At 54.9% G+C, this 26,364-nt stretch overlaps 2 protein-coding genes across 27 annotated transcripts; one reads left to right on the top strand and one right to left on the bottom strand.

Moving 5' to 3' along the window:
* Window positions 1-1,667: 1,667 nt before the first annotated feature.
* On the top strand, window positions 1,668-5,651 carry BBLN (bublin coiled coil protein). The gene is made up of 2 exons (XM_023587245.3): window positions 1,668-1,861; window positions 5,185-5,651. Exons 1-2 carry the CDS (start codon window positions 1,783-1,785, stop codon window positions 5,355-5,357), a joined length of 252 nt encoding a protein of 83 aa, XP_023443013.1. The 5' UTR covers window positions 1,668-1,782; the 3' UTR covers window positions 5,358-5,651.
* CIZ1 (CDKN1A interacting zinc finger protein 1) lies at window positions 2,631-26,364 on the bottom strand. Of its 26 annotated transcripts, none has more exons than XM_071216959.1 (20): window positions 25,868-26,048; window positions 25,080-25,233; window positions 24,713-24,828; window positions 23,194-23,265; window positions 21,288-21,517; window positions 19,006-19,099; window positions 18,696-18,804; window positions 17,597-18,228; window positions 17,234-17,355; window positions 15,979-16,176; window positions 15,136-15,260; window positions 11,846-11,932; window positions 10,069-10,156; window positions 9,555-9,668; window positions 9,220-9,372; window positions 7,597-7,666; window positions 7,277-7,398; window positions 6,805-6,960; window positions 5,927-6,008; window positions 2,631-4,082 (listed from the first exon to the last, which is right to left on the bottom strand). In XM_071216959.1, the coding sequence occupies exons 2-19, from the start codon at window positions 25,226-25,228 to the stop codon at window positions 5,931-5,933; spliced, it is 2,715 nt and encodes a 904-aa protein (XP_071073060.1). In that variant the 5' UTR covers window positions 25,229-25,233; window positions 25,868-26,048; the 3' UTR covers window positions 2,631-4,082; window positions 5,927-5,930. The 26 variants fall into 26 exon arrangements, with proteins under 26 accessions (XP_071073060.1, XP_071073063.1, XP_071073064.1 ...); XM_071216962.1 differs by having other exon boundaries at window positions 9,244-9,372; XM_071216960.1 differs by lacking the exon at window positions 2,631-4,082 and adding an exon at window positions 5,569-5,675.

Here is a 26,364-nt window from a genome sequence, read left to right as displayed (position 1 = left end):
CAGGGCTGAGAAGGAAGGAGGGGCGGCGCCATTGGACACAGGAGGCTCTGCCTGGGGCACTTCCCTAGCCACGACTGCAGAGCCCTGCCACCCCGGACACAGAAACGCGAGTACACAGGCACACAGAGACTGCAGAAACACAGCGCACACACGCAGACACGAGCCAAACATGTTCACCCCCGTGAACACAAGACACCCAAAGGAAAACAGCAGCATGTTCCCAGATACAAAGTCACCTCCGGGTCACAGGACACAGCTCTGTGTGGGAGCCCACAAACAAGGGAGAAAACAGGCAGCCTCACAGGCGCACGGGATGGCGACGGAAAAACGTGCAGGTCCTCAGAAACGCCAAGAAGCACGGGAGGGGGCGAGGGCTGGCTGCAGCAGGCGCTCCTTGCCATCGAGAAGGGGCGGTTGTGGGTGAGGGACCGACCGCCGCAGTCCTTTGGGCACTGGTTCAGCGCAGACCTCGGCTCCAGCTCAGCCTGGTTCAGGGAGAAGAGGCGGCCTGTCCATGTGCAAGTGGGTGGTGGCCCCTTTAGCAGGTGAAGGACGCACCCTCACCTCTGCCTTCCTCAGGTTAACAGCGGGACCAGGGAGGAAGCCCTCCCCCACCATCGTTACTGTCTAGGAACATACCAGGGCTGATCCCTGACCCCAAGGTTGGTCATCTCTCAGGCACAACAGGTGTGAGGCCAGGAAGGGATGTTGCAGCCATGCAGCCCTCCTCCCATTCCTCAGCTGCGCCCCTAGCAGGATCACACCTCTTGGGCCACCCTACTGGCTGGGTGATCTGGGGCCAGCCTCCCTTTCCCAGGCACTAACTGTGGTGGGGAATGTCAAGGCCAGCCTTATCCTGCAACCATGGTGACTGGCAGCCACCGCAGCACTCGGCCACACAGGCCTCGGGTCCAGCAGCCCACCCCACCTCCTCCAGGAGTGGAGCCCTTTCTTTATTGTGAACATGCCACGCAGTCCTGGGTAGGGCTTGGGAAGAACAGGAACCAGGGGAACCTCACCTTCCGTCCCTGCCCCTGCCCCCGCCCGAGCCCAGGGAGGAGATGTCCCTGTAACAGACTCTCTTTACTTTCCTTGCCCAGGGCTGGAGCAGAGAGGTAGGCAGTCACTGAGAACTCCGGGAGATTGTCTGAAGACCAAGGAGGCCCGGGACAGGGCGTAGGTGAGGGTCGCCTCCCTGGAGATGGCAGGGGGGAGGACGAGGTGGCCCCTTCTTAGCTCTCAGGGAGGTTGTTGAACAGAAATTCCCCCAACATTTCCAAGGGGGCCTTGGAAACCACTCGTCTCAGATTCCGGTCCCGCGGAGGGTCGGGTTCGCCGACATGGAACTCCCCAAGACAGAAAGGGGTAGAATGGGGGAGTCCCAGCCGAACCCACTCCCGGGTACTTCCTCGCCTACATTTCCCTGCAGGCGGCGAGGAAACTGGGGGGCGGGGCTTGGAGCAGGCGGGGAGTGGGCGGAGCCCTAACTGTGAGGCAGGGTGAGGGCGGGGCTTGGTTGAAGGCGGAGTCTGGAGGCGGGAGCCCGGGCCCGCGGGAAGGGGCGGAGCTCTGGAGAAGGGGCGGGCCGAGGGCGGAGCTTGGGCCGCCGGGCTCGGGCGGCGGGGGCGGGGCTCCGGCCGCCCCGCCGCGTCCCGCCCTCGCGTTCCACCCTTCCGGCCCGGCGTTCCACCCACTCCCTCTACGGTCCGCCCGGAACCGGCATTCTGCGCTACCGTAGCCGCGTTCAATCGTCGTGCGGCCCTTGAGGCGCCCGAGCCCGCAATGTCGGGCCCCAATGGGGACCTAGGCATGCCGATGGAGGCGGGCGCGGAAGGCGAAGACGACGACTTGGAGGAAACAGGTGACCGAGGGGCCCCGCGGGAGAGACCTTTGCCTTTCCAGGGCTGCCCTGCCGGGAAGGCGAATCGGAGCTTGGGTCGGGCCTTAGAACGGAACGAAGAGCCGTCCTAGCCCCAGCCACTGGGTGGGTCCCGCGCTGCAGGCGCCGTCTCGAGGGTGCAGGGCGAGCGCCTGTGAGCGCGGCCCTGGAAATCGCAGCATTTGAGAACTATTGGCGACCCGCCCCGTTTTACAGGTGGGGAAACTGAGGCAGCTTCAGGGACACTCGCCCATTTTGGATTTGCCCCAGCCACTTCCTTGAGCCCCTTGGGAGACTGAGGCACCTGAGGGGGTGGGGCTGGCCTGGGCCGCCTTGGATTAGCGCGAAGGGCCCACCGAGAGGGCGCGCCCGCTCCGCTGAGTCAGCATCCCTAGGCCCCTGCCTCACTGGTTTAGCCCCTAAGTCTTGCCGAATATGACCTGTTTACAAAGCAGCCTTTTGCGTGCAGACACTGCGGGCATGGGGGGCGAGGTGTGAAGAGAGAACCAGTGGGTCACCTAGAGCCTCAGTTTCTCCATCTGTAAAAGAGGAATAATGATTAGTGTGTCCTCCATGGGAATATGAGGATTAAATGAGAAAAATGAATGGAAAATTCTTGGCAGGTTTCCAAGCACCTAAATGTTCAGTATGCAGTTATCATGATTCTTCTTTAGCATAATAAAAGATTGGTTTATTAAGATATAAGAAAAGACTTCATAAATGTGGGTAAGTATGGAATGTGCTTTTAAAATTTTTTTTCATGTAAGAGCTTTATTGAGACAAAATTCTTATACCATACAGTTCACCCATTTCATTTAAAGGGTACAATTCATACAATTCAGTGGTTTTTTGTGTATTCCCAGAGTTGTGCAACCTCACCACAATTTTTGAACATTTCCATCACCTGGGGTCTGCTTTTGCATGCAGAGCACTGCAGGGAGGAGGGGCAGACCTCTTGTTTGGGTTTTTTTTTTTAAGTGGGCTTGCAGGTCTGCCTGCAGTAGCCAGATATGTGGAGTCACCTGTGGCAAGAGGGCTGTGGCCAGGCAGTGCTGTACCCTGCCTGGTGGCAGTGTCAGGAAGGGCCTCCCAGGGAGGCCACTTTGAGTGGACATTAGCAGATTCCTAAGTCTCCTAAGAGTGGGGAAGAGAGCATCCCAGGCTGAAGGCAAAGGCTTGGAACTGGAAAGTGCCCTTGACACAGAGCCTGGCTTGGGAGAGGTGAAACACCCCCTCCCCTCCCCCTTCTCCTGGCTATGTCCCATGACACAGAATGTGAAATATTCTTAATTATGACCATCTCTTAAGTACTTGCTGTGGCCAGACCCTGTCTGAGCTCTTGATGTATTTGAGTCCTCATAGCCACCCAGTTGTTATCCTTTTTTTCCAGAGAAGTACAATACTTTGCTGAGACATAACAGAATTGGAACTCAAACCCAAGTCCCCCTTCTCCCCAAGCCTGAGTCTTGGCTTTGCCACTGACCAGCTAGTGGACCCTAGACAGGTCCCTCCTTTCTTCAGCCTCAGTTTCCCCTTCTGTACCATGACAGCGTTAGATTTTGAGATTCAACTAGGACTTCCCAAGATTCTGTTGTTACAAGGCATGTCATCATGGGCCAATGGGTGGGCAGATGCAGTCACCCCCACATCCCAGCCAAGCTTCCCTTGTCCTAGCCCTTTCCAGCCACTACCAGCTGCTTCCCCTTCGGTCCTGAGCTGGCAACTGAGTGTGTCTGAGCCAGACAGCCCTGAGTCATTAACTGGCTCAAAACTGGGTCCGACAGCGGGCATAGGACCAGACGTTGGAGCCAAGAGACATTATGTAGCTGAGAGGTAGGTCAGGAGTGGCAGGGCCAGTTGAAAAAAGGCAAGAGGCTGGAAAGTCAGAGGCTTCATTCATTCATTCATTCAGTAAATGCTTATTGTGTGACTGAGGGCACTGGGAAACAGCAGCAAAGGAGACGAGACTTGCACTTGCACACAAATAATCATAGCGGTAAATCCCAAGATGGGGACTCTGGAGGTGTGAGAAGAGCAGTGGGATCAGGAAGAGAGCAGCTGTCTGGGCATCGAGAGGGTTCCCTGCGGTGGCATCCATGCTGAGACTTGCAGGATGAGTAGGACTCATCCAGGAGAAGAGGAGGGAAGGAAGACAGGAGGAGGATGCAGCGTGTTCCAGGCAGCAGCAGCATGTTCAAAGGGCCTGAGGTGGGCAGAGGCAGGTGTGAGGGAAGAAAGGAAAAGGCATGGGAGGCGGGGTCGAGAAAGGTGCGGGGCTGCGTCCTGATGCAGGGCCTTGGAGAGTCTGCTGGGTGCTTAGTTGTTTGGTTGTGTTTTTTTTTCCATAAAAATTTTTACTTGAAAAAAAAAGTTTTACAAAACACAATCAAAGAAACTTTCCATAGGGTACATGTAAGCCCTCTGCCTTAGATATATAGTATGACATTTAAAGGGGAGGAGTTTTAAAATAGCCACCTAACTGCAAAACCTACAAGATAAGTAGGTAGTTGTGTTTTTTTTAAGTGCCTTTGAAATACTAAAGCAAGTAATGAAATATAATTGTTCAATCTATTTGAAACTTTAAAACTTTCTTTAAAATGATATATATGGTATGCACAACAGCACAGCTGGTACAAAACTGCCTGTATCCAGAAAAACAATGCCCGAGAACAGTATTCTTTAAAAAATGATACGAAATGCTGCCACTGCATCATTAAGGCAGACTTAGACAAGGATGTTACAGTATTCAGGGGATTAACAAAATAAGCTGAATATTAAAGTGTTTAAATATTTACTTTAATTTTAATACCACTTTACAGATAAGAGAAATTGCTGTCAAATTAACCCAGGATTGCTGGGTGCTTTGCACTTTATCCTGAGGGTGGAGGGAGTCACTGAACAGCTGGAGAAAAGGGCTGCCTAGGGACAGAGACCTTTAATGCCCACCTCAGGCATGTGGGCTCAAGGCTCTAGGCAGCTGCAGAAGCAAGTGGAGAAGAAACTTGATACCTGACAGAATGTCCCAGACAGGACACTGGCCGGCTGACCACCCGGGGACCATCTGAACCTTGGAAATGGGATGGTGCACTAAAATGTTTTTTCTCCAAAGCCTGTCCACTTTTGCTCTCCACCCATTTTCCAGGTGTGAAACTGGGGCTCAGGAAAGGGTCGGGACTTGCCCAAGGCCCCTTTGGTGCTGTGTCCCAGCACTAAGGAGGCAAGCTGGGGACAGCTGGGAGAGGGGAGGATATCCATGAGCCCTGAGGAGGCACAGGACCTTGGCTGTGTCTTCCCCCTCCTCACAGAATATGCTGCCATCAACTCCATGTTGGACCAGATCAATTCCTGCCTGGACCACTTGGAGGAGAAGAACGACCACCTCCACGCCCGCCTCCAGGAGCTGCTCGAGTCCAACCGGCAGACGCGCCTTGAGTTCCAGCAGCAGCTTGGGGAGTCCTCCAGCGATGCCCGCCCCTAGGTTCTGGAAACCCCCAACTGGGCCCCAGCCCTGCCTCTCTGGGCCAGGTCTGGCCTGGCCACTCACCACCTGGCTTAAATACCCTCTTAGGGTGGCCTGCTGGTCCCCTGGCGGGTTTGCCTACCTGAGCCATCCTCTGGCACTACCTGGGCCAGCCCCCACCACCTGACAGGCCCTCCTGGGGCCAGGTGCGGGCCTACAATTCACCCACCTTGCCTGCCTGCCCGCCCAACTCCCGGACACTTCCACGCCACCTACGCCTCGAGGGTCCACATTAAACGGGTCTCTCCAGTGCCACTGTGTCCTTCGTCTCTGTACCTGGGGATGAACAGGGCAGCCAAGGCATTCTGGGTGTTGATGGCACATTGGCAGTTCATGGGTTCGTGGTGTGGCTTATATTTCTGGACATGGAGGGTCAGCATTTCCTCCCTATCTGGTGTGCTTGGGCCATCAGCTGCTTCCCCAGCCCTGGCTGAGATGGTGTCCGATGTGCTATGTGACACTCAGCCTCTCCGGGTCCCAGGGCCTTTCACCAAGATTACCCAGACTCACCACTGCCGCACACATACCGTGCTACCCAGGGCATGGGCTTTCCACTCTTGGCCTCGGTCTCCCCAGCTGGCCAGTATCAGGCTTGGCCTGGGTGTCCATCTGTAAGCATCTTTCCAAGTGAGGAGGTAGCAGAACTCCAAAGCTAACCCAGCCTGGACTCAGTTCACTGATGATTCATCACAGAACTGCCTGATGAAGCACTGGGCCCGCTAGTGAACCCAGGACTGAGAGCCAGGAGCCCAGAACAGCAAGGAACCCTTCTCCTGCACATCACCTTCCACAGGCTCCAGCTGGGTGCAGCCAGCACGTGGGGGGTGGGGGGGTAGGGGGGGTGGGGGGGGAGGTGGGGGGGGGGTCCAGAGCTCAGGCTCTGGGGTGGAATTCTGGCCCTGAACCAGCTGTGACCACAGGCAAGTCACTTAACCTTGCTAGGCCTGTTTCTTCATCTGTGAATTGGGGCTAACAAGACCTACTTCCTAGGCCCTTTGGGATGCTTAAATGAGATTTTACTTGAAAGCACTTTCCCAGTGCTGATAAATGCTTACAAGGGAAGATGAGGCAGAGAGAGGTGAAGCGCCTGGTGATCCCAGAGTGCCTGGTCTCGGGGCGTCTCTCCAGCCTTCCAGTCCTGCCACCACACAGCCCAGGGGCACTGGCTCAGATGCCCCCTCACCCCCTCCACCCAGACAGAAGTGCTGGTGGAGAACGCACAGCCAAACTGCTGTCTTTTATTGGATTTTAAGTAAAAACACCCACCATGCAGAGTTGCCCCACAGATGCCTAAGAGTATTAGCAGATCTGGACCCCGAGAGGCTGGGCACGGGCGCGCCCTCTCTCAGGTTTTGAAGCGGGTAGAGCGCCGGGGCGGTGGGGGCTGGGGGGGCCGGGCCGTCACCTTGCTGGGGGTTTTGGCCGTGTCCTGGGGGCCGGGCTGGGGGTGTGGGCGGCCGCCGGAGGTGAACAGGGCAGTCAGGGCGTTCCTGGCGTTGATGGCACACCGGCGGCTCACGGGCCGGGTGGTGGGGCTGGGGTTCTTGGCTGCCTTGTATTTCTACAGAGAGGGTGCAGGTGAGGTTAGCGCTCCCCCACCATCCCCGCCCCCCACTGAGCTCCTGGCCAGTAGCTGCCATCCCAGCTCTAGTGCTGGACGTGCTGGGTGACCACAGGGCTCTCAAGCTGAGGCCTGGCCCTTCGGCAGCCCCGGAGCCTTAACAGAGGGCCCGGCCCCACCCCAGCTCGGAGCCCACTCGTGGGAGGGGCGCCGGTGGCAGCAGCCAAGCACCTGAGGGAGGCAGCCGCGGGCCACCCGTCAGCTCGGAGAGACTGAGCCCCCAGCTAGGGCAGGGGGGCAGGGCTGCCCGGCTCACCTGCAGGTTCTCAAAGTGGGCCAGGGACTTGCAGTGGGAGAGCTGTGCCCCCGAGTTGCTGTGGTAGAACTTGTGGCAGATGCGGCAGACGTACCCCATCACCGGCACCAGGTAGTCGACGCCTGTGGGACAGGAGGGCCTGTGCGCTCATCCCCCGTGCCAGCCAGGTAGCCCACCCTCTCGAGGCATCCATTTGCTCCCAGACATTCCAGGTGGGAGCAGAAGAGAAGAGGACGTGGGGAGAGGCTGCCGAGTGGGTTGTCTGGAGGCTGGGCCTGAAGACCATGGCTCCCACAAGTGGGCTGTAGGCGGGACCTTACCGTACGCAGTGTTGGGGGTGTAGGTCTCTGAGCCCTTCCACTCTTCTATGGAGATATCTCTGGACCTCACCTGGGAACATGTAAGTGTGGGCCTCGGATCTTGCTTTCCCCCAGACCCCTCCCAAATGCAGGCAGCAGGGCCTGATCCCACCTATGCTTTCAAACACACCTGCCCTTTGATTTTTAGGAAGGTGTGGTTGGGACTGAGTCTTTGCACATGCTGATCCTGCCTCCCAGAGTGCTCTTCCCAATCTGTACCTTCTAGGCACAGCTTAATCAGTCCCCTCCTCCAGGAAGTCTTCCTGCTTCTACAGAGGCTATGACCCACACCAAGTATGCCAAACACACTATGCACATCAGCTCGTTGAATCCTCATACAAACCTCTTTGGTTATACCCATTTTACAGAAGAGGAAACTGAGGCCCAGGAATGTTGACTCACTTGTGCGGTCTTACAGTTGCTTTATGGAGAAGCCGAGTAGTGAACCCTGCTGGGTCCCAAGCCAGAGTTCACGCTCTTAACCGTGAGCCCTCCACCAGCTCCCTGAGCTCCTACCTGATGCTGTGGTGGACCTCAGTCCTGGGGAGATGGGCTTCAGGTGGCCAGGGACCCTTCATCCCACCTGCTGGACATGAACCCCTTCCAGCTGAGGCCATCCGACTCAAGCCATGTCAGCCCCACTGTGCCTAGCAGAGCCCTACAGAACTTACCAGGCAAACAAATGTGTCTCCTAAGAATGACAACCATTCCTATTTTCTGGGCTCTTCCTAGGGCCAGCTCCTGGGCTGCAGCCTTTCCTTGCGGCCTGAGATGGTACTATCATTTCTGAGCAGAGGAAGGCAGCTCAGAGAGGCCAAGTGGCTTGCCCAAGATCACACTGCATCTGAGTGGCAAAGCTGGGCCTCGCCCCTAACCTGCCAAGGCTGGAGGCCACCCTGGCAACCCTCTCTTCACGGCCCCAGAACACTCTCTCTTCAGCTGCCCATAGCCCACAAGAGCCCCGGTTGGGCCCTCACCACCCTACGCCATAACTGGGGCAAGCTCTGTGATGGCAGGGGCCAGAGCTTGGTCCCCCACGTCCCTGGTATCCAGGTCTAGGGCCTGGCCCGGAATAGGTGCTCTAGAGACATTTGTTAAACTGAAGTGAATCCAGCCTCCTCCAGTTCCTCACGCATGGGAAGCAGCAGAGCTGGGGCATTAAAAGCGTGGGCTCTGGAGTCTCCTTCCTGGCCGACAATTCAGTGAGATTAGTGCGTGCCTGGCATACAGTAAGTGCTCAAAAAATGCTGACTGCTATCATCGTGATCCTCCTCCTCCTCCTCTCTTATGTGCACCGCAGAGTTTCCCACCTCCATACCTCAGCCTCAGAGGCGGTTTCCCTTATTCAGCACTGGTCAAAATTTCAGCCAGGCTAGAAGGCCCTGCAAACGTCACCTGCCCATTCTGTAACTGTCATGATGTACCTTCATGTGCAGTCATGTGTAATACGGTTCATATTAACAAGACCGAGGCACACTGTAGTGCCTACGGATGCCAGCGCAGGGCCTTGCCTCCTGAGGGGTGGGGTAAAGTCCCTCATGGGCTGGCAGTCCAGCCTGCCTTTCACCCCCCCCACCCCAGCACCTGCTTGCAGAATTCCTCCTCAACCTCGATCTCTTCCTCTTCGTCATCGTCCTCCTCCTCCTCCTCTTCATCACCCTCAAAGCAGCCCACAGCATCCACGGTGATGAAGTGGTCCTCGTCTTGGCCAGCTATCTCTTTCTCAAGCATCTTCAGCTGCCCAGGGAATGGGCGAGGGGCCAGGTCAGCTACTGGGCAGCCAAGGTGCCACACCCTGTCCACCCCACATCCCCAAGAGTCCCATTCCCTCCAGGCCTGCTATGAGTTTGGGCTGGGATCAACCCCGACGTGCTGTGTGGCCTTGGTCAAGGCTCTGTATCTGAGGCAGCTGGGGTTACCTCCTTGGCTTTGTCCTTATGTCCCTGGGACTTCACGTGCTCCACAAATTTGCGGGGGGTCTTGAAGTAGCGGCTGCACACAGTGCAGAATGGTCGCAGGGATTGTTTGGCAATCTGGGGAAAGGAGGGCAGGTCAAGTGGGTGGCAGGCAGCACCCCTGCTGCGAGCCCCTTGACGAGTAGCCTGGCTGTGCCCAGAAAAACCTGGCTTCTCACCTCCAACAAGCCGAGCTGCGCACCGCGCGCCACCCCTGCACCCGACCGTGGGCTAAGAGAAGTAGGAAGGAGGAAGAGGGGACGAGGGAGAGAGGGCAGCTACCCGAAGGACCCCACAAACCCCATGGCCGAGTGGCAGGGTGAGATGGTACCTTGTTGAGAACCACACAACGAGTTACAACCATGTAGAAACAAAGACCGGCATCTACTTGCACTCCCAACCTGGGCTCCCTCCGTCCCCAGCCCTCAGCTTGGAGAAAGCGTGTGCCGCTGCCATCACAGCTAGCAGGCCCTTCTACCTTGTGGTCCTGTGTCCTGCGGTGTTGGATCAGGTCCCCCATGTAGTAGACCTGGCAGGTGTTGCACCAGCGCCTTGGTGGAGGCTCTCTGAAAGATGACAATAAAAACAATTACCGTGTGACACGTGACACTATGTTCTTGTAAAGAAAGCAGCTCTCCCAGGTTACTCCATAAATGCATTTTCAATTTTAAATTCCAACAGGATCTTTTCTAGAAACTTAACAAAAGGCTCTGAGGTTCATCTGGATGAATACCTAAGCAAGAATGACCAAACAAACTTTGGGGAGAACAAAGAGATGTAGAAGCATTTGGGACACCAGCCATTAAAATGAAAATAATAAGCTACAGTAGTCAAGACTGGGTAGCATCTGTACCTTCTGACAGTGTATCAATGGGACAAATAGAATACCAAACGATTTAAATATTGTTAAGAACATAGCTTCTGATAAACTGGTCTTGAAAAGCATAGCATATAGAAGAAATTATGTTGGGGCAATTATTATACACTTGGAGAAAGAACGTGTTTGTTCCCACTAACTACCTTACTTAAATTCAAGCTGGACTAGAGATTCAGGTTTAAAAATCAAAACCATATATTTTTTAAAGGAGGGGAGACAACCACTTATATATTTGATAGGGAAGATCTTTCTAAATATAACACCAAATTCAGAAATCATAAAAGACAAAAATGATAAATCCAATTGCATAAAAATTAAAATGTCTATACATTGAAAAATGTCACACAAAAAAGTAAAAATAAATGTCAGAAATAAGATTTGTGTTCTCACAGACCTGAGTATGTCCTTCATGGAAACGGTTTGCTAAAGAAGCAAAACCAAATACTATGAAAACGTTCCAACTCAGTGAAAATATGGACCCTCTACAAAATACACAGGTACACAATTACTTATAAATTTTAGGGGTTCTTGAACCCCACAATGTCTACTCATGGAGCCCTGTTAAAAGAACCCTTGTTTAGAGACAAGGAAAACGTACATTGTGTAGCATGATTCTAATTCTTATTTTTTAAAATATTGTTTGTATAAACATAGAAAGGATCATGGGACGTTCTAGGCCAAAATGTAAACAGTGTTCATCTCTCACCAATGGGGTTATGGGTAATTTAAAAAAAAATTTTTTTATTTTTTAGAAGTGTAGATTTCTTTTTATTTATTGTCCTTGGAACCTCTTGGACTCCTAAATCTAAGGATTGACGTCTTTTATCAATTATGTAATATTTTCAGCCCTTATTTCCTTGATTACTACCTCACCTTCTTTCTCCCCTCCCCGCCCCTTCCTTAATAGTATGGGTAATTTTTCTCTTCTATCTGTGTGTTTTTGTTTTTGTATTTTTGAAATGTGAAATGTTGTATAACGAACACAAATTATTCTTATAAGCAGAAAAAAAAGGCACCTCAACCACATAATGAGAGTCCAGGTTTTAAGATTTACAGGGCACTTATTCTCAATGAACCCTGTTGACATTGCTGTGAACAAGTCTGGAGCAATCTACAGAACCAAACTTAAAAGCTGCTTGCTCTGGAGGGTTGCATAACTGTGAATTTTTGTTTTTCAACCTTGTAAAGTTTGAAGTGTTTTTTTCAAAGGAGGTACCGGGGATTGAATCCAGGACCTCGTACATGGGAAGCAGGTGCTCGACCACTGAGCTACATCTACTTCCCTTGAATTTTTTAATGTGCATTTTAATATCCTTGCAATCAGAAAGCACAAGAAATACATTTATGGGATTATGAAGAAAGTGAGTGGAGAGAGAACCTGGTCCTCCGACAGGCGGGCAGCCCGAAGCCTCTTAGAAATGGCCAAGGCAGTCGAGGGCTGGAACCATGGAGCCCCTTGTCTAGGCTGCAACGAGAGAGGGGCGGGTCATCTCCATCAGCTGGGCTGGGCTGGGCTCCGTTCTGGGACCAGGCACTCCATCCCCACTCCTGGGAACACTCCAGGTAGCTTGAGTGGCTGCCTAGCGGCAGGCACATGACCCAGGCCTGGCCAATCAGAATGTTCCATCCCTGCCCAGAGGACTGGTTCCAAAATGGGCATGTGGCCACAGCCCGACCATCAGACATCTACCCTAGAAACTGCTGTGCCACTGCAGACACAGATGACTGCCTTTCCTCCAGGGTCACTACACTGGGAGTCTGGGGCTGTGGGGGCCTTGTGCCCACATGGTATCTCTCTAAGAGCTGGTGTTCCCACAACATCATTTGAGGCACAGGGTCCAGCTATATCCCTCACTTTCCTAGGCACATAAGCCAAAACCATTGGCCCTTTTTACTCAAGCTAGTGTGACAGGTTTCTGTCACAACTGCAAAGGATCCATCTGATACAGGACAGTCCTGACGTCCATCTGTTGGGTCCCAGTGTTGGGCAGCCACAGTTTGGGATTCAAGGCTTAGTTTGTTTTACCAATTGTTGCTAAAACTTTAACGCAGCTGGGCTGACAGGCAGTGACAACTACTTCCAGTGGTGTAGCAAGGTGGCTGCCAGCATGGAGATGCAGCTGAGGATACATGGCCTAGAAAACTCCAGTAGTTTAATGCTCCAGCCTTCACAAAGCTCTTTTTTCCCCTCCCTGCTCTTTGGGCTTGTTCCCATGCCAGTAAGCCAGGCTCTGCTCTGGGGCTCCACAGTGCCACTGCCATAGCATTTTCACCATGGGTTAGAAGGACCTTCTCTGTCCCCACTGGACTGTGAGCTCCAGGAGGACAGGACCCACCCTGAATCCCCAGGCCTGCTGCGGGATCAGGCCAGAGTTTGGAACTCTGTTGGATGAAGGAAGGACAGGCGGTGTATCAGAAGGACCACCGTGCTCTGCTTGGCTTCAGGGAGCCAATCAGAATTCAAGGGAAAAAGTCACCAGGAGATGGTGCATGGTCCAGTGTGAGAACGTATCTGCCTCCCCTTTATCCTTCTCCCTCAGGCTTGTTAACAGCTTGAGCTACATCTTCCCAATTTTCTTCTGTCACAAGGTCTATTTTTACATAGTCAAGCTGATTCTGAGTCCTGTTTTAACTAGATATTGCATCATTCACATATTTCCACATTATTATAAATTCCCTGCAATTGTTCTTTTAATTGGTTGTTCTGCCAAGTGGACAGGTCTTAACCAATCTAACCCATCCCCTAGTTCTGGATATTTTAGATTGTTTCCAATTATATTTTTTAACATTACATTAACCCTGCAAGGAACGTTTTTGTGAGTCAAGTTTCTCCTGTGTTTATGACTATTTTGTGTAAGTATAATTCCATGCTCAGTTTAAAGCTCAAGAATGTACTGCAAAACTACTTAAGGATGCTCTTCTTACAGTTGAGAATCAGCTGTCAGAGAGACAAGCTGCCTGTGGAGAGAGCACCTTCGCTCAAGGCGTGAAAGCAAGCCCTTTCTCAGAGGTCTGCAAAGAGCCTTGCTGTCCCCTCATCCCCACTTAGAGAGCTTCGAGCTATGACCCTCTGTAAACTCACAGGCTAGTCCCTGACCACTGACTCAAGCTTGGAGATGGGTTTGATTTGGCCCTGGTCGGGTGTTTTGTTTTAACATTTTGAAATTGAAAGATTTCACGTACACACCTGGGTTCTCCTGAAAATCCAGGAGCCCTGGAGTAGAGCGGCAGCTGTCCCGTGAGACAGAGTCCTTGCCCTGTCCTAGGTGGCCTGCGCCAACACCTCCTTCTCTCACTGATGACACCTCCCTGCCCCTGCAGGCATCTGACTGCCCACAGGATCATGAACAGCCCTCCCGCTTCTCACCGAGCCCTCTCACCCCAAGGGCTAGCCCAGACTCCAGGAGGGCCGACATTTCTGATTGATCGATCCCCCATGACAAAATGAAGCGGGAGGGAAGCGGACTTGGCCCAATGGATAGGGCGTCCGCCTACCACATGGGAGGTCCGCGGTTCAAACCCCGGGCCTCCTTGACCCGTGTGGAGCTGGCCCATGCACAGTGCTGATGCGCGCAAGGAATGCCGTGCCACACAGGGGTGTCCCCCGCGTAGGGGAGCCCAACACGCAAGGAGTGCGCCCCATAAGGAGAGCTGCCCAGGGAAACGGACTTTGGCCCAGTGGTTAGGGCGTCCATCTACCACATGGGAGGTCCGCGGTTCAAACCCCCGGCCTCCTTGACCCGTGTGGAGCTGGCCCATGCGCAGTGCTGATGTGCACAAGGAATGCCGTGCCACACAGGGGTGTCCCGCGTGTAGGGGAGCCCCACGCGCAAGGAGTGCACCCGTAAGGAGAGCCGCCCAGTGTGAAAGAAAGTGCAGCCTGCCCAGGAATGCCGCCGCCCACACTTCCCGTGCTGCTGACAACAACAGAAGTGGACAAAGAAACAAGACGCAGCAAAAAGACACAGAGAACAGACAACCGGGGGAGGGGAGGGGAATTAAATAAATAAATAAAATAAAACTTAAAAAAAAAATAGAAGAGCTGCCCAGTGTGAAAGAAAGTGCAGCCTGCCCAAGAATGGCACCGCACACACGGAGAGCTGACACAACAAGATGACGCAACAAAAAGAAACACAGATTCCCGGTGCTGCTGATAAGGATAGAAGTGGTCACAGAAGAACACACAGCGAATGGACACAGAGAGCAGACAACTGGGGGGGGTAAGAGAGGAGAGGAATAAATTTTTAAAAAATCTTTTTAAAAAAATAAAGCAGGAAAGACGAAGGGGAGCGCTAAACTCTGGAAACAAGATGACCTGGTCCTTACTGTAATGCCTCCATTATTGGGGTCAGCACATATGCCAGGGGAGCAGGGGGCCGTGCCACAGGCCACCTCCCTCCCACGTGGATGGCCACACTGTTCCTACCTGGACGGGACCTTAAGAGACTATCTAGTTGATTAATTTCTGCACCATACCACATTCCTCGCCATTTTACAGATGGGGAAAACAGAGGCCCAATGTGTGAGGAGACCTCTGGGGGAGGGCACTGCTTAGCCCAAAGGCAGACCTTGTAGGTGGTGGATTCAGGGCCCCTCCAGAGACCTCGACCTTGCCTGCCCGTGAGCCTGCCCACCCCCCAGCGCTGGGCCTCCCAGGCTCCCACTCACTCCTCCTCTCTCTCCAGGACGTCCCGGGGTACGGGCAGCAGGGACAGCAAGCAGGCTTGGCTCATGGGCTGGAGCTCCCCGAGCCGCTGCTGGTGCTGGGCCGCCGACATGTGGTCCTGGAACTCCTGCAGCAGGAGGGAGCAAGGCAGGGGCGTGCAGCGTCAGCCCCGGGATGGCGGGGCTGTCCCCGGCTTCACGGCCACCCTGCCACCGCGGTCAGGCCACTTCCCTCACAACAGCCCCGCGTGGGCCAGAGCAGGGATGGGGAACCGAGGCACAGAGTGGCCACGCACTAGCCAGGCTTCTGCCCTCCTGGAAAGCAGCTGTGTGGAGGGAACACCCTGGGAGGGCCTCAGAGACGAGGGGCTCGCAGGTACCCCTGGCTCTGTGGGGCGAGGCACAAGGCAAAGGAGCAGCAGCAGTGGTGGTGCTGGGAAATCTACGCCCTTCTGAGCTCGTGCACACACTCTGGGCTAGGCCCGGGCTCAGGACCTCCATGTCAAGTCCCTGCATTGTCAGAACCACCCGGTCAGGAGGGTTCTAAATGTTTCCTCATCCAGCGCATTAGGAAATGGAGGCAGAGGGGGTGGAATTCACTTTGGAGGCCCACACGGCTGGTCAGGGGCACAGCTGGATTTGAACCAGGTCTGCCTGACTCCCAAACCTGCGTTCTAGACTGGTCAGGAAATGTTTTCAGAGCAAACAAATAGCGGCTGGGGTGGGGCTCAGGGGGCCCAGGGTGGCCTTTCAGGCAGCCGTGGAAGGGGTGGGCTGGGCATCCCACACAGACCCGAGCCCTCCAGCCCAGCCCTCCCTCCCCGCCTGGGCCCGGGTCTGCGGTACCTGCTGGCTGCTGCAGTTGGCCTTGCAGATGTAGCAGAAGAACTGGAGGGCCTGCCTGGCGGGCGTGCTGGCAGCAGTGGGGGGGGTGGAGGTGGAGTCACCGGGACGGGGCCCAGACGCCAAGGGCACAGTGCTGAAGGCCCGGCTGTCACTGCTCTGCAGGATGGTGACCTTCAGGGAGCCCCCGGCACCCCACATCTGCATCAAGAGTGGGAATACCAGCTTGAGCTTAGGGTGGGCCAGCCTCAGTGCTGACCAGCGTCATCTCATCAGCCCCTCCGGATGGTCCACTTTACAGATGGGGAAACTGAGGCTCTGAACCTCCGTTAGGTGACTGGTTCAAGATCACACAGCTAGGAAGTGCTACAGTCAGGAGTCAAGCTCCAGGGGCTCAGTCCCACCCACTCTGCACCTCACATGACAGGCAGGGAAACTGAGACCCACGGAGAGGAACAGGTTTATCCACCGTTCCACTGTATGGCAGATTGGGACTCAGACCCAGGGCGCCAGGCTTCCCACCGTGTGCTCCCCAACATTAACCTCGCTAGGGAACTGGGGGCTCTGGTTTGGGGATGAGAAGCTGAAAGGGGACTCCTGTCACCAAAAGTGCCTCCAGTTCTTCAGAGCAGAAGCATGTGAAAGAAACACAACAGGGAAGCGGATCTGGCTCAACAGATTGAGCGTCCACCTACCACATGGGAGGTCCAGGGTTCAAACCCCAGGCCACCTGACCCATGTGGAGCTGGCCTATGTGCAGTGCTGATGTGCGCAAGGAGTGCCGTGCCACACAGGGGTGTCCCCCGCATAGGGGAGCCCCATGCACAAGGAGTGCTCCCCCCAAGGAGAGTCGCAGAAAAAGTGCAGCCTTCCCAGGAGTGGGGCCGCACACACAGAGAGCTGACAGAGCAAGATGACACAACCAAAAGAGACACAGATCCCCAGTGCTGCTGACAAGAATGCAAGCAGACACAGAGGAACACACAGCAAATGGACACAGAGAGCAGACAACTGAGGGGAACAGAGGGGAGGGGAGAGAAATAAATAAAAGAAAAAAAAAAACCACAACAGCAGGCAGGAATCTTGCATGAACAAACTACTGTGAGTTCAATCTCAAGCTGACAAACCAGTCTGGTCTGCCCAAGCACCCATGTGGGAGGGCTGCTGTCCCATTCCAAGGTGGGGGGAAAGGAAGTCTAGGGCAGAAAAAGGCCAGCCCACTGCAGAGCCTCAGGCTGCCACGTTCATGTCTACCCACCCCCAGCATCTCTCTAGCTCTCTTATCACATTCTCCCACGTCCAGGCCGCTGGCTAATTCCTCGTGGCAATCCTCCTCGCTGACCTGGGTTCTCACCGGCTCCAGTGAGGTTTCCTCCAGGCCTGAAATGACAGAAGTGCTGTTTCCCAGAATCCATCTCCCACTCTGGGCCCACAGGGCTGGCCACCTTCACTGTCCACAGCCAGGGCCTTGAAGCCTCTGGTGTGGGTGGCCAGACCCTGGTTTCAGGCCCAGTCCTTGGTCCCAGGCAGCACCCAATAAGTGTTGGACAATGTCAGGGGAGGGTGAAGGGCCCTGGCAGAGCTGTTCCATCACCAGGGCCTGCTGGGAGCCAGGACTCACCTCCTCCAGCTTCTACTGTATCAGGCAGCTTCTCCAGCACTATGGCAGGAACCGGAACTAATGCTTGCTCCAGCGCTGGCACTGACTCCTGTGGCTGGGCCTGAGGCTGCCCCTGGGTCTGCTCTGGTGGCTGCACTGGCAACTGCACTGGTGGTTGTTCCAGTGGCTGCTCCAGTGGCTGGACCCTTGGCTGTGCTTGTGTCTGTTGCTCTGTCTGAACCTGTGGATATGTCTGTGTCTGCTGAGCCTGCTTTAGGGGCTGTGAATGTGCATGTGGCTGCACTTGTGACTGCACCTGCTTCTGTGGCTCTGCCTTCTTCTGCAGCTGTGGCTGCACCTGCCCCTGTTTCTGCTGTGGCTCTAAGTGCTCTGGATAGGTCTGTGTTTGTGCCTGCTTCTGCAGGTTTGGCCGCACCGGAGTGTCCATTTGTGGTGTCTGTGGCTGAGTCTGTGGCTGCACCTGGGCCTGGATCTGCAGAACCCTTGGCTGGAAGTGTGGCAGTACTCGGGCTTCCAGTGGCTCAGGCAACAGTTCAGGAGTCTGTGTCTGCTTGGGTGCTGTCATCCGCGCCTGTGGCTGGACCTTTGTCTGCAGCTGTCCTGGAGGCTCCTTCTCTGTGGGCTCCTCTGGACTAGGAGGGATCAAGAAAGATGAAATTCATGTTTTCCCAGAGACCCCGGGAGGCTCCCAAGAAAGGCCAAGATCTGGGCTCCAATCCTAGCTCTGCCACTTACAAGCTGAGGATGTGGGTAAGCTCCTTCACCTCTTTTGCCTCAGTTTCACATACATCGACTGGAGAAAAAGCCCTCACCTCCCACGAAATCCTGTAACCCCGCTCAGTGAGGTCCCAGATGCACATCTTCACCCTTCTACCTAGCCACCCAGCCTAGCCTTCAAGTGGGGCTCAGTCACCGTGCAAGACACGAGTCTAGCCTGGGGCCCTCCCAGGTAAGGTGCAGAATTAGGTTTGACCTTCCTCCAAGCCAAAGGCCAAGGCCCTTTCCTTGCTCCAGCCTCCCTGAAGGGTCCTGCCTCCGCAATGCCCTCCCACTGCGAGTACAGGGCACCTCAGCCCAGCAGGTCTTCAGCACCAGTCACCTCTTCATCCTCTTGGCTGGTGGCTCTGATGCCTCACAAGGCTCAGGCTCTGGGGCTGGGTTACGTTTCTCCTTAGAGAGACCATCTGGGCAATGGGGAGAACCTGGGCCTGGAACAGAGGACAGAGACAGTGTGGAGCATGGAGGAGCTCCAGGAGATGGGGCCTGGGCTCAGCCCCCACCATCCCTTCCCCGACCCAGTGGGGCGGATCACCTCTCTGCCCCTGATCTGCCCCCATTACCCCACCAACCCTGCGCCCACCTGCCCAGCCCGTGTCCCCTCTGAGGGGCCAGCAGCCTCCCCCTCTCACCTTCTGGTGTGCTGGTTCTGGGCTCTGGGGTATCCTCAGACCCCTCTGGGGGGTCTGACTTGTCTTCCACAGGCATCGTCTGAGAAGAAGAATCCTGCTTCCTTTCAGAAACCATTTCTTCTTTTTTTTTAGGAGGCACCAAGAACCGAACCCAGGACCTCCCGTGTGGTAGGCAGGCGCCCAACTGCTTAAGCCACATCCGCTTCCCTCAGAAACCATTTCTGACCTCTATGGTCTACCCTTGCAAATACACCCTTGCCCAACAGCAGTTTTATCAGTCTCCCAGGGGACAAAGTACCCAGGGGACCTCTGGCCATCCTGGCCCCAGAACTGCCAGGCAGTGGCTCCTAAACATACCAGGAATTGAGTCGGGGGGGGTGTGGAGGGGTCTACCTAGCTGCTAAAGAAACACTATTAAATAAACTTTATATTTATTAATAACAAATAAATAAACAAATAAGCACAGGTTTGGGAGACACAAAACCTGCTCCATGGTTTTGCTGCCTCAGACCTCCCCATCCCTCTCTTTGCAAAGCAGCCAGGGGCTCTTCCTAAAATACAAGCCTGATCAACTGTCTCTCTAGCTTAAAACCTTCCCAGGCGCCCCATGGCCCCGGGGCACTCCTTACTCCAACCCTCCCCAACGCCTGGCCTCCACCGTCGGCTCTGGCCTCAGCTCCCTCCACGTGCCCCTCGCCCTCCCTGCTGGCCCACACTGGCCTTCTGCCCGCCCCCCCATGCCCCAGGCCTCTTCCTGGCCCCAGGCCTTCCCTCAGAGTCTCAGGAGGAGGACTCTTCCTGCAGGAAGCCCTCCTAACTCAAGGCTAGGTCCAGACCTCACACAGGTCTCCAGAGCCCAGGGCACTTCCCAGGTGGCATTTTTCAATCTCAATTCCTTCATGGACACCATTTGCATTACTGCTTCTCGCCCCGCCCTCAGCCCCAGCCCACGACTTCCAGGAGGGCCAGACCAGATGCATGTCTTCACCTCTGGATCTCCTTAGTCCCCAGCAGGTGCTGACGGATGTTTGCTAACTGAACGCAGAGCACCTCGGAAGGCCCCAGGCGCCCACCTCCAGCCTCCCTCCCACCTGCCAAGGCGGAGGAACCAGCGCTGAGCGGGAAGCAGCAGTCTGCACCGGGTCAGGACTCCACAGCCTGCCCCACGACAGAGGCGCCGCCGGGGGAACCAGGACACCCGCGCCGTGGCATTGCCTGGGCACTGTGTGGGCCGGGACCAGCCCCACCCCACTCTGGAGCCACGGTTTTCTCACATGTAAAATGACAGAGCCCTGCTGGAAGGTCCCAGGCCAGGGACCCTCTCTGGAGGGGAATGCCTCACCTCTGGGGTGGGGTGGGGGGGCCACCCCAGTGCAGTTAGGAAAGGGGGTGCTGTCCCCTTCCCAGAACTGCACTCAGGGGCATCGCGGGTGTGAGGAGCACCAGGAGGTTCAGAGACGGATCAGTCTGGAGGGAGAACTCCCTTTGCGAGTCTCTTTGAAGCTTTCTGTCAGGGACAGGCTGGTTTGGATGCCACCGGCGCCTCTCAAATACCAGCTCGGCTCACTGCCATTTAACAAGGAGCCAGGGGGCCAGGGCTCAGGGCCCTCAGCTGGCAGTAGTGTATAGTTTAGGATTTTATAACATCGTTCTAGCCTGATTCCATTTCTTTTACTTCATGTATGGCAAGTCATACTAGTTTTTGCATTTCAGGTAGTGATATAAAATTTCTTTTTAAATAAATGGAACTGAAAAGAAGCTCATCCAATTAAAGCTGTTATCCCCTACAATAGCCACTAGCCACACGTGGCTTCTGAGCACCTGAAATGTGGCTAGTCCAAATTGAATTATGCTGTAAGGATTTTGAGGAAGCAGTATACCCCCACTAAAAAAAAAAAAAGGAAGGTCAAATACCTCATCAATTTTTTATGTTGATTACGTATTTTTAAAAAATATATTGGGTTAAAGATAATATACTAGTAACATTAGTAAAGAATTTAAAATTACATATATGGCTTACGTTTATTTCCACTGGATAGCGCTGATTTAAAGAGAAATATTAAATAAATAACTGGTGGTGGTTAGACATGGCAACCATCACACCAGGGGTCAGAAATGTTTTAAGTTTGAGAAGCACTAGACAAGTCCAACCCCCACTTTACAGGTGAGGAAGTTGAGGCCCCACGGCCCAGGGTGGGCCCGAGAGCGGAGAGCTGAGGCTGCTGCCCGGGTGGCCCCCCACCCCCTCCCATCCCCACCTGCTTCACCCAGTCACTACTTACCTTGCGATTGGGGTTGGTGGAGGAGGGGGCTCGGGCCTGTTTCTGGGGGGTCCGCCCCGAGAGATTGAGCTGGGAGGTGTTTATGGGGACCCCAACAGGGGGAGGGCCCAGCAGGGACTGGCGAGTGGCCTGGGGAAAGAATTGCTGTAGATTTGGGGTGGCCAGCTGTGGGGGGGTGAGGCTGGGGGCGGTCAGGTTCGGGGTTGCCAGGTTGTAGCCGCGGAGGTTACCTGTGGGCAAGAAGAGGGGAGAAGAGGGATCACAGCCGTACTTGGGTGGTAAAGGCTGGGGCCAGGGGTCAGCCCCTCGAAGCATCATGGGAACCCCACAGACAACTTGGAAGGGGACTCTTCCCTACCCAGGGGCAGCCAGCGGAAAGCGATGAGGGCCAAAGGGTCAGGCCCACCTTGGGCATTGGTGGTGGAGGAGGCGTTAGGACTGTTTTTTGGCTCCAGCTGGGGAGCGGCGGGACAGATTCCTCCCTGGTCAGGGGCTTGAGTGCAGCAGCAGCCCCGCCCACCCCCAGGCTGGTCCCTGGCGCAGGAAGGCCCCCCTCCACTCCCGTACGTCAGGCACCCACCCAGCGGTCATGGGGCAGCGCTACTACTTTACTGATGAGAACACAGAACCAGGGGGAGGAGCGGCTTGCCCCTGGCCTCTGCGAGGGGCACCGCCACCCACCCGCTGGGCCCAGCCAGGGCTCCAGGGGTCCTCCTGATTGCTCCTTTTCTTACCACCCCATCCGTCCATCACCAAATCCTGTCAATTCTACCCCTCCACCTCTGCCTCATGTGGCTGCCCCTTCCTGCTCCCACTCCCACCTCGACTCCTCTTGCAAAGCCACTTCATCCCTTGCCTACCTTTCAGCCACAGATGTCGCACAGGCTAGTAGCGTTCAGTGATCTTTCTAAAGCCACATTCTGACTTTGTTCCTCTCCCTGCCTAAACCTGTCCATAGCTCCCTGCTGCTCAGGCATGAAGGCCACTACTCCCCAAGCAAGATTCAGCCCTCCCCGACCTCTTCTCCGGCCCCTCTTCCCACACGTGGCCCCGCCGCACTCCAGCCACATGCCCTGGTGCACACCTCAGACATGCCTGGCTTCTTCCTGCCTCGGGGTCCTTGCGCCTGCTGTTCCCCCACCCGGGCCACTCTGCCCCACCCGCCCCGAGCTGTCCTTCAGCCCTTCCTTGAGTTGCCGCTCCTCCAGGAGGCCTTCCCAGACCTCCCATCCTGGGATTAGCCACACCATCTCCTCGCCTGCCTCCCACTGTTCACCTCCCAAACACACTGGGCACTTCTAAAGGGCAGGCACCTCACCCAAGCCAACTCCATCTCAGGAGAGACCCCGTGCCAGGAAGTGTTTGGGGCACAAAAGTCAGTGCAAACCCTTGCCCATACGCAACGAAGTGCCTCACTGTGCTGGGACAGGAAGTACAGAGGGTAGGGCATGGGTCTGTTCTGAGTACAAATCCAGATTCTGTCATCTTAAGCATCTTAGGGTCCCCTTCTAAGCCTCAGTCCCCGCATCTATAAAATGGGGATAATAGTAGTGCTTGCCTCACAATGTTTCATGAGGATTCATGAGATATATGAGCATGCCCGGTACATAGTAAGTGCTCAATAAATATGAACTTAAAATAAATGCAGATACAGAAATGCACAGCAAAAGAGCTAACCAGCTTTTCAAAACAGTAAGACAAAAGATGGAACATTCTAATAGAAAAATGGACAAAGGACATGGACAAGTCACAAAAAAGAAATACCAATGTTTAACAAACAAATATAAAATGTTCAACCACACTAGCACTCGAAGAAATGTAAATTAAAGCATTAAAGATCTAGCTTTGTCTGCCAACCAAATTAGTAAATAATATACATTTATATATTTTAAAAAGCATATAATACCCAAAGTTGCCGCGGGCATGGTGAGACCGGTACTGTCATACGTGGCTGGTGGCATTGCAAACTGGTCCAGTCCTTTGGGGAAGCAATTTGGCAATATTTATCAAGAGCCATAAAACATCCATCCCCCCAACCCAGTCACCCCATTTTTGGGATTCCATTCTAAGAAAATAATCTCAATCAAGGGAAAAATACATCCATTCCAGTGTTACTGAAAACAGCACGTTTTAAAAAATAAAAAGGAAACTGCTCAACTATCCAATAAGAGGAGAAGGTTTGGGTAAGCAAGAGTGCATCCCCCAATGGTGTATTAAACAGCTATTCAATAATCTTTGCAGAGACTGCAATACCATATGGTAATTGACCTTGCCATTATATTCAGTGGGAAGGACACCAGGTGTGGTCTCTCACACTTACAATATGACCACAACCAAGTTTGCGCCTAGAAAAAGAAAACGGAAAGAAATACCCTAAAACACTAACCCATGGTTTTCTCAGGAGGTGAGGAAGCATACATGATGGTTTGGGCTTTTCCTATCACTTTTGATTACACGTTTTCACTTTGCTTTAAGAGTATGACTTTTTCAATGGGAAAAGAAAAAGAGGGCAATACACATGCACACATTGTGGGTCTCTGTGTAGGTTTCTCTCTCTTCACCCACCCACCCAAAATGTTAGGTCAGCTTCCAGGGCCAGCTACACCCATGTGGCCCTGGCTGGCTGAAGGCTGATGAGCCATCTCCTCTTCTGACCTGGCTGCTTACCCTGCTGGGAGGCAGAGCAGCAGTGGCCAAGGACACAGATCTGCAGTAAGACCCGGGCTCTAATTCTCCCTCCACTCAGCACCTACTCCGTACATGACCCAGACATGTGACCCCTCTCGGGGCCTTGGTTTCTTCAGCTATAAAACAGCAGTCAAAGAGTTTGAGCTTGTAAAGGTCTCAGCACAGTGCCCAGCCCAGAGGGAGCACCCAGCAAGCCAAGGCTGCCATGACTCTCAACAGCTCTGTGGGAGGGGCACCTCTGGATTACTCCTGCAGTATCTACAAAAGAGCTGAGAGACTGCTCTCCACATGGAAACTGAGGCAAGGGCACAGGTGTAACGCACAGGGCAAGAGACATCCACCCAGAGACCAGGCCCTGGGCCAGCTCAGCCACTGCTGGTGCCATGGGACCCAGGTAAATGACTTCCCTTCTCTGGGCCTCAGCTTCCTCACTCTGTCAAATGGAATGTGGAGGAGGGTGGACAGCATATACCTTTCCATTCACGGGTCCGTCTAATCTGCATGAAGGTGAAGAGCACTGAGTTCTGCCCCCAGAGCCAGCACCATGGCCAGGGGCACGCCTCTCTGATCAGACCTACCTGCACTCCACAGAGCAACTTGGGAATTCTCACCTCCTGGAAACTCCATGGAAAGTAAGGAGCTCCCTCTCAGGGTTACTGTGTGGACTGATGAGATTTTGCACAATAGGGCTGCTGGGGAGTTAACCACTAAAACAAAGAAGGATCCCATAGCCATACCTTGCAACTGTTGCAAAAGCAAAGCTCTCTGTAGCACAGAGCCATTGAGGAGAGAGGCCGAATTGGTGGTCGGGAGATTCAGAAGCTGCTGCTGTGGCTGCTGCTGGGGAAGCCCCCTATGTGTCAGGAGAGGGTGTCAGAGAGCTGTTGAGCAGGTCAAACCCTCCTCTTCACTGAGGCCCCTCACCTCCACTCTCTGCCCCCCAATATAGCAGAGAAAGGATACCCCTGGGGTGGGGATTGATGCCGGCCTCCTCCCCCAGGCCTCAAGCAGGGATACCTCTGGGGAAAAGGACCAAGGTAGGGGATATGCAAGACAGGAGCCTGAGGGCCAGGCCTGGGTCTAAGCCCCCAATGGGGAGCTCACCTGCTGACAGCCATGGGTAGCGCCGCCTGCGGTGGGGACTGCTGGAGCAGTTGCTGGAGCTGAAGCAACTGCTGCTGCTGTAATTGCTGCTGCTGCAACTGCTGCTGCTGGAGCTGCTGAAGCTGCTGCTGCTGCTGCTGGTTGAACATGGTGGCTGGGGGACAGAGAAGGATAAAGCTGGTCCCTGCCATATGTCGATCCAGCTCCCCTCCCGCTCACCAGCCATCCACCCCAACCCACGGCCCTCAAATACTGCCTGCTGAGCTTCACCGCTACACTCCCCAGGCCTGCCAAGAGCATGCCACATTCGCACCCATCCTCAAGACACCCTCGATTCTGCCGTCAGCACCCCCATTCGACCCTCTCCCGCCAATTTCCCCCCAAATCTTGCCAAGAGTCCCTCCAACCATCGCCTCTCCATCCTTCCAGGAGGAGCATCCAATCTTTCAATAATATTCCAATACGCCTCCCCGCCCCCCACCACTCCACCTTTATCTGCGCCAAACGCATTCCTGATGCCAGCCCCTCCCCATTCACACCCCCTATTGATACTCCCACCCTCTCCCCGCTGCCTATTCAAGAACATTAGCACCCCCCAACTTTTCACAAGGCTTCTCTCTACCCTAAATCCACCTCCCCCGACTCCCCTACCAACTCCTCCCTCTGCCGATAAAGCCCACATTTTCCATCAAATCCTGTAACCCAGCAGCCCGCGAAGCCCGCAGGCTCCAATCAAGTTGCCCCTAACCTTTCCGCACCCCCACCTCAGCCCTCCTGGCCTCCCGCACCTCGCCTCCCCGCGCGGCTTTTGCCAAGGGAATTGCACAGCCTCCTCCCGGGACCCCTCAGCAATCGCGTCGCCCCCTCGGGAAGGGCGGGCCGCGGGCCTGCCACGCGCGGGCCGGGAGGCTCGGGCTCCCGGGCTCCGCGGGCTCCGCGGGGGCCTGCCGCCTCGGAACGCGCGTCTGCGGGCCCGCCGCGCCAGCGCCCTCTGCAGGACGGGAGGTCCTAGTGCCACCGGCCGCGCGGCGACAACTTTCCCAGTGCACGGGTCACGCTGCCGGGGCGGCGTCAGCTCACCCGGCGCTGCCGGGGAGGCTGCGGGCGCGTCTCGGGGGTGCGAGGGGGCCCTAGGCAGCGCAGACCCTCCAGCCCGAGTCCTCCGCATCCGGAAGGAGCGGCTATGAGCCCAACGTCCATCTGTCGCTCGAAGGGGTCTGTCTTTAGGTGGGGGCATCGCAGGAGGCTTCGAAGAGGACCGGTCCCCAACCGACCTCCCCGCGCC

The sequence above is a fragment of the Dasypus novemcinctus genome, chromosome 8 (assembly GCF_030445035.2).
Source record: "Dasypus novemcinctus isolate mDasNov1 chromosome 8, mDasNov1.1.hap2, whole genome shotgun sequence".
In the NCBI taxonomy this organism is placed as follows: domain Eukaryota; kingdom Metazoa; phylum Chordata; class Mammalia; order Cingulata; family Dasypodidae; genus Dasypus; species Dasypus novemcinctus.
This window is presented reverse-complemented; position numbering and strand designations above follow the sequence as displayed.

What these genes read in the sequence shown, in the direction of transcription:
- BBLN (XM_023587245.3), top strand. Translation starts at nt 1,783, where the DNA reads ATGTCGGGCCCCAATGGGGACCTAGGCATGCCGATGGAGGCGGGCGCG. An exon ending in CGACGACTTGGAGGAAACAG is followed by an intron (nt 1,862 to 5,184) that starts GTGACCGAGGGG and finishes CCCTCCTCACAG; the next exon opens with AATATGCTGCCATCAACTCC.
- CIZ1 (XM_058302347.1), bottom strand. Translation starts at nt 26,316, where the DNA reads ATGCCCCCACCTAAAGACAGACCCCTTCGAGCGACAGATGGACGTTGG. An exon ending in CAGAACCAGCACACCAGAAG is followed by an intron (nt 18,805 to 19,005) that starts GTGAGAGGGGGA and finishes CCTCTGTTCCAG; the next exon opens with GCCCAGGTTCTCCCCATTGC. An exon ending in AGGAGGAATTCTGCAAGCAG is followed by an intron (nt 7,667 to 9,219) that starts GTGCTGGGGTGG and finishes ACATGTTCCCAG; the next exon opens with GTGAGGTCCAGAGATATCTC.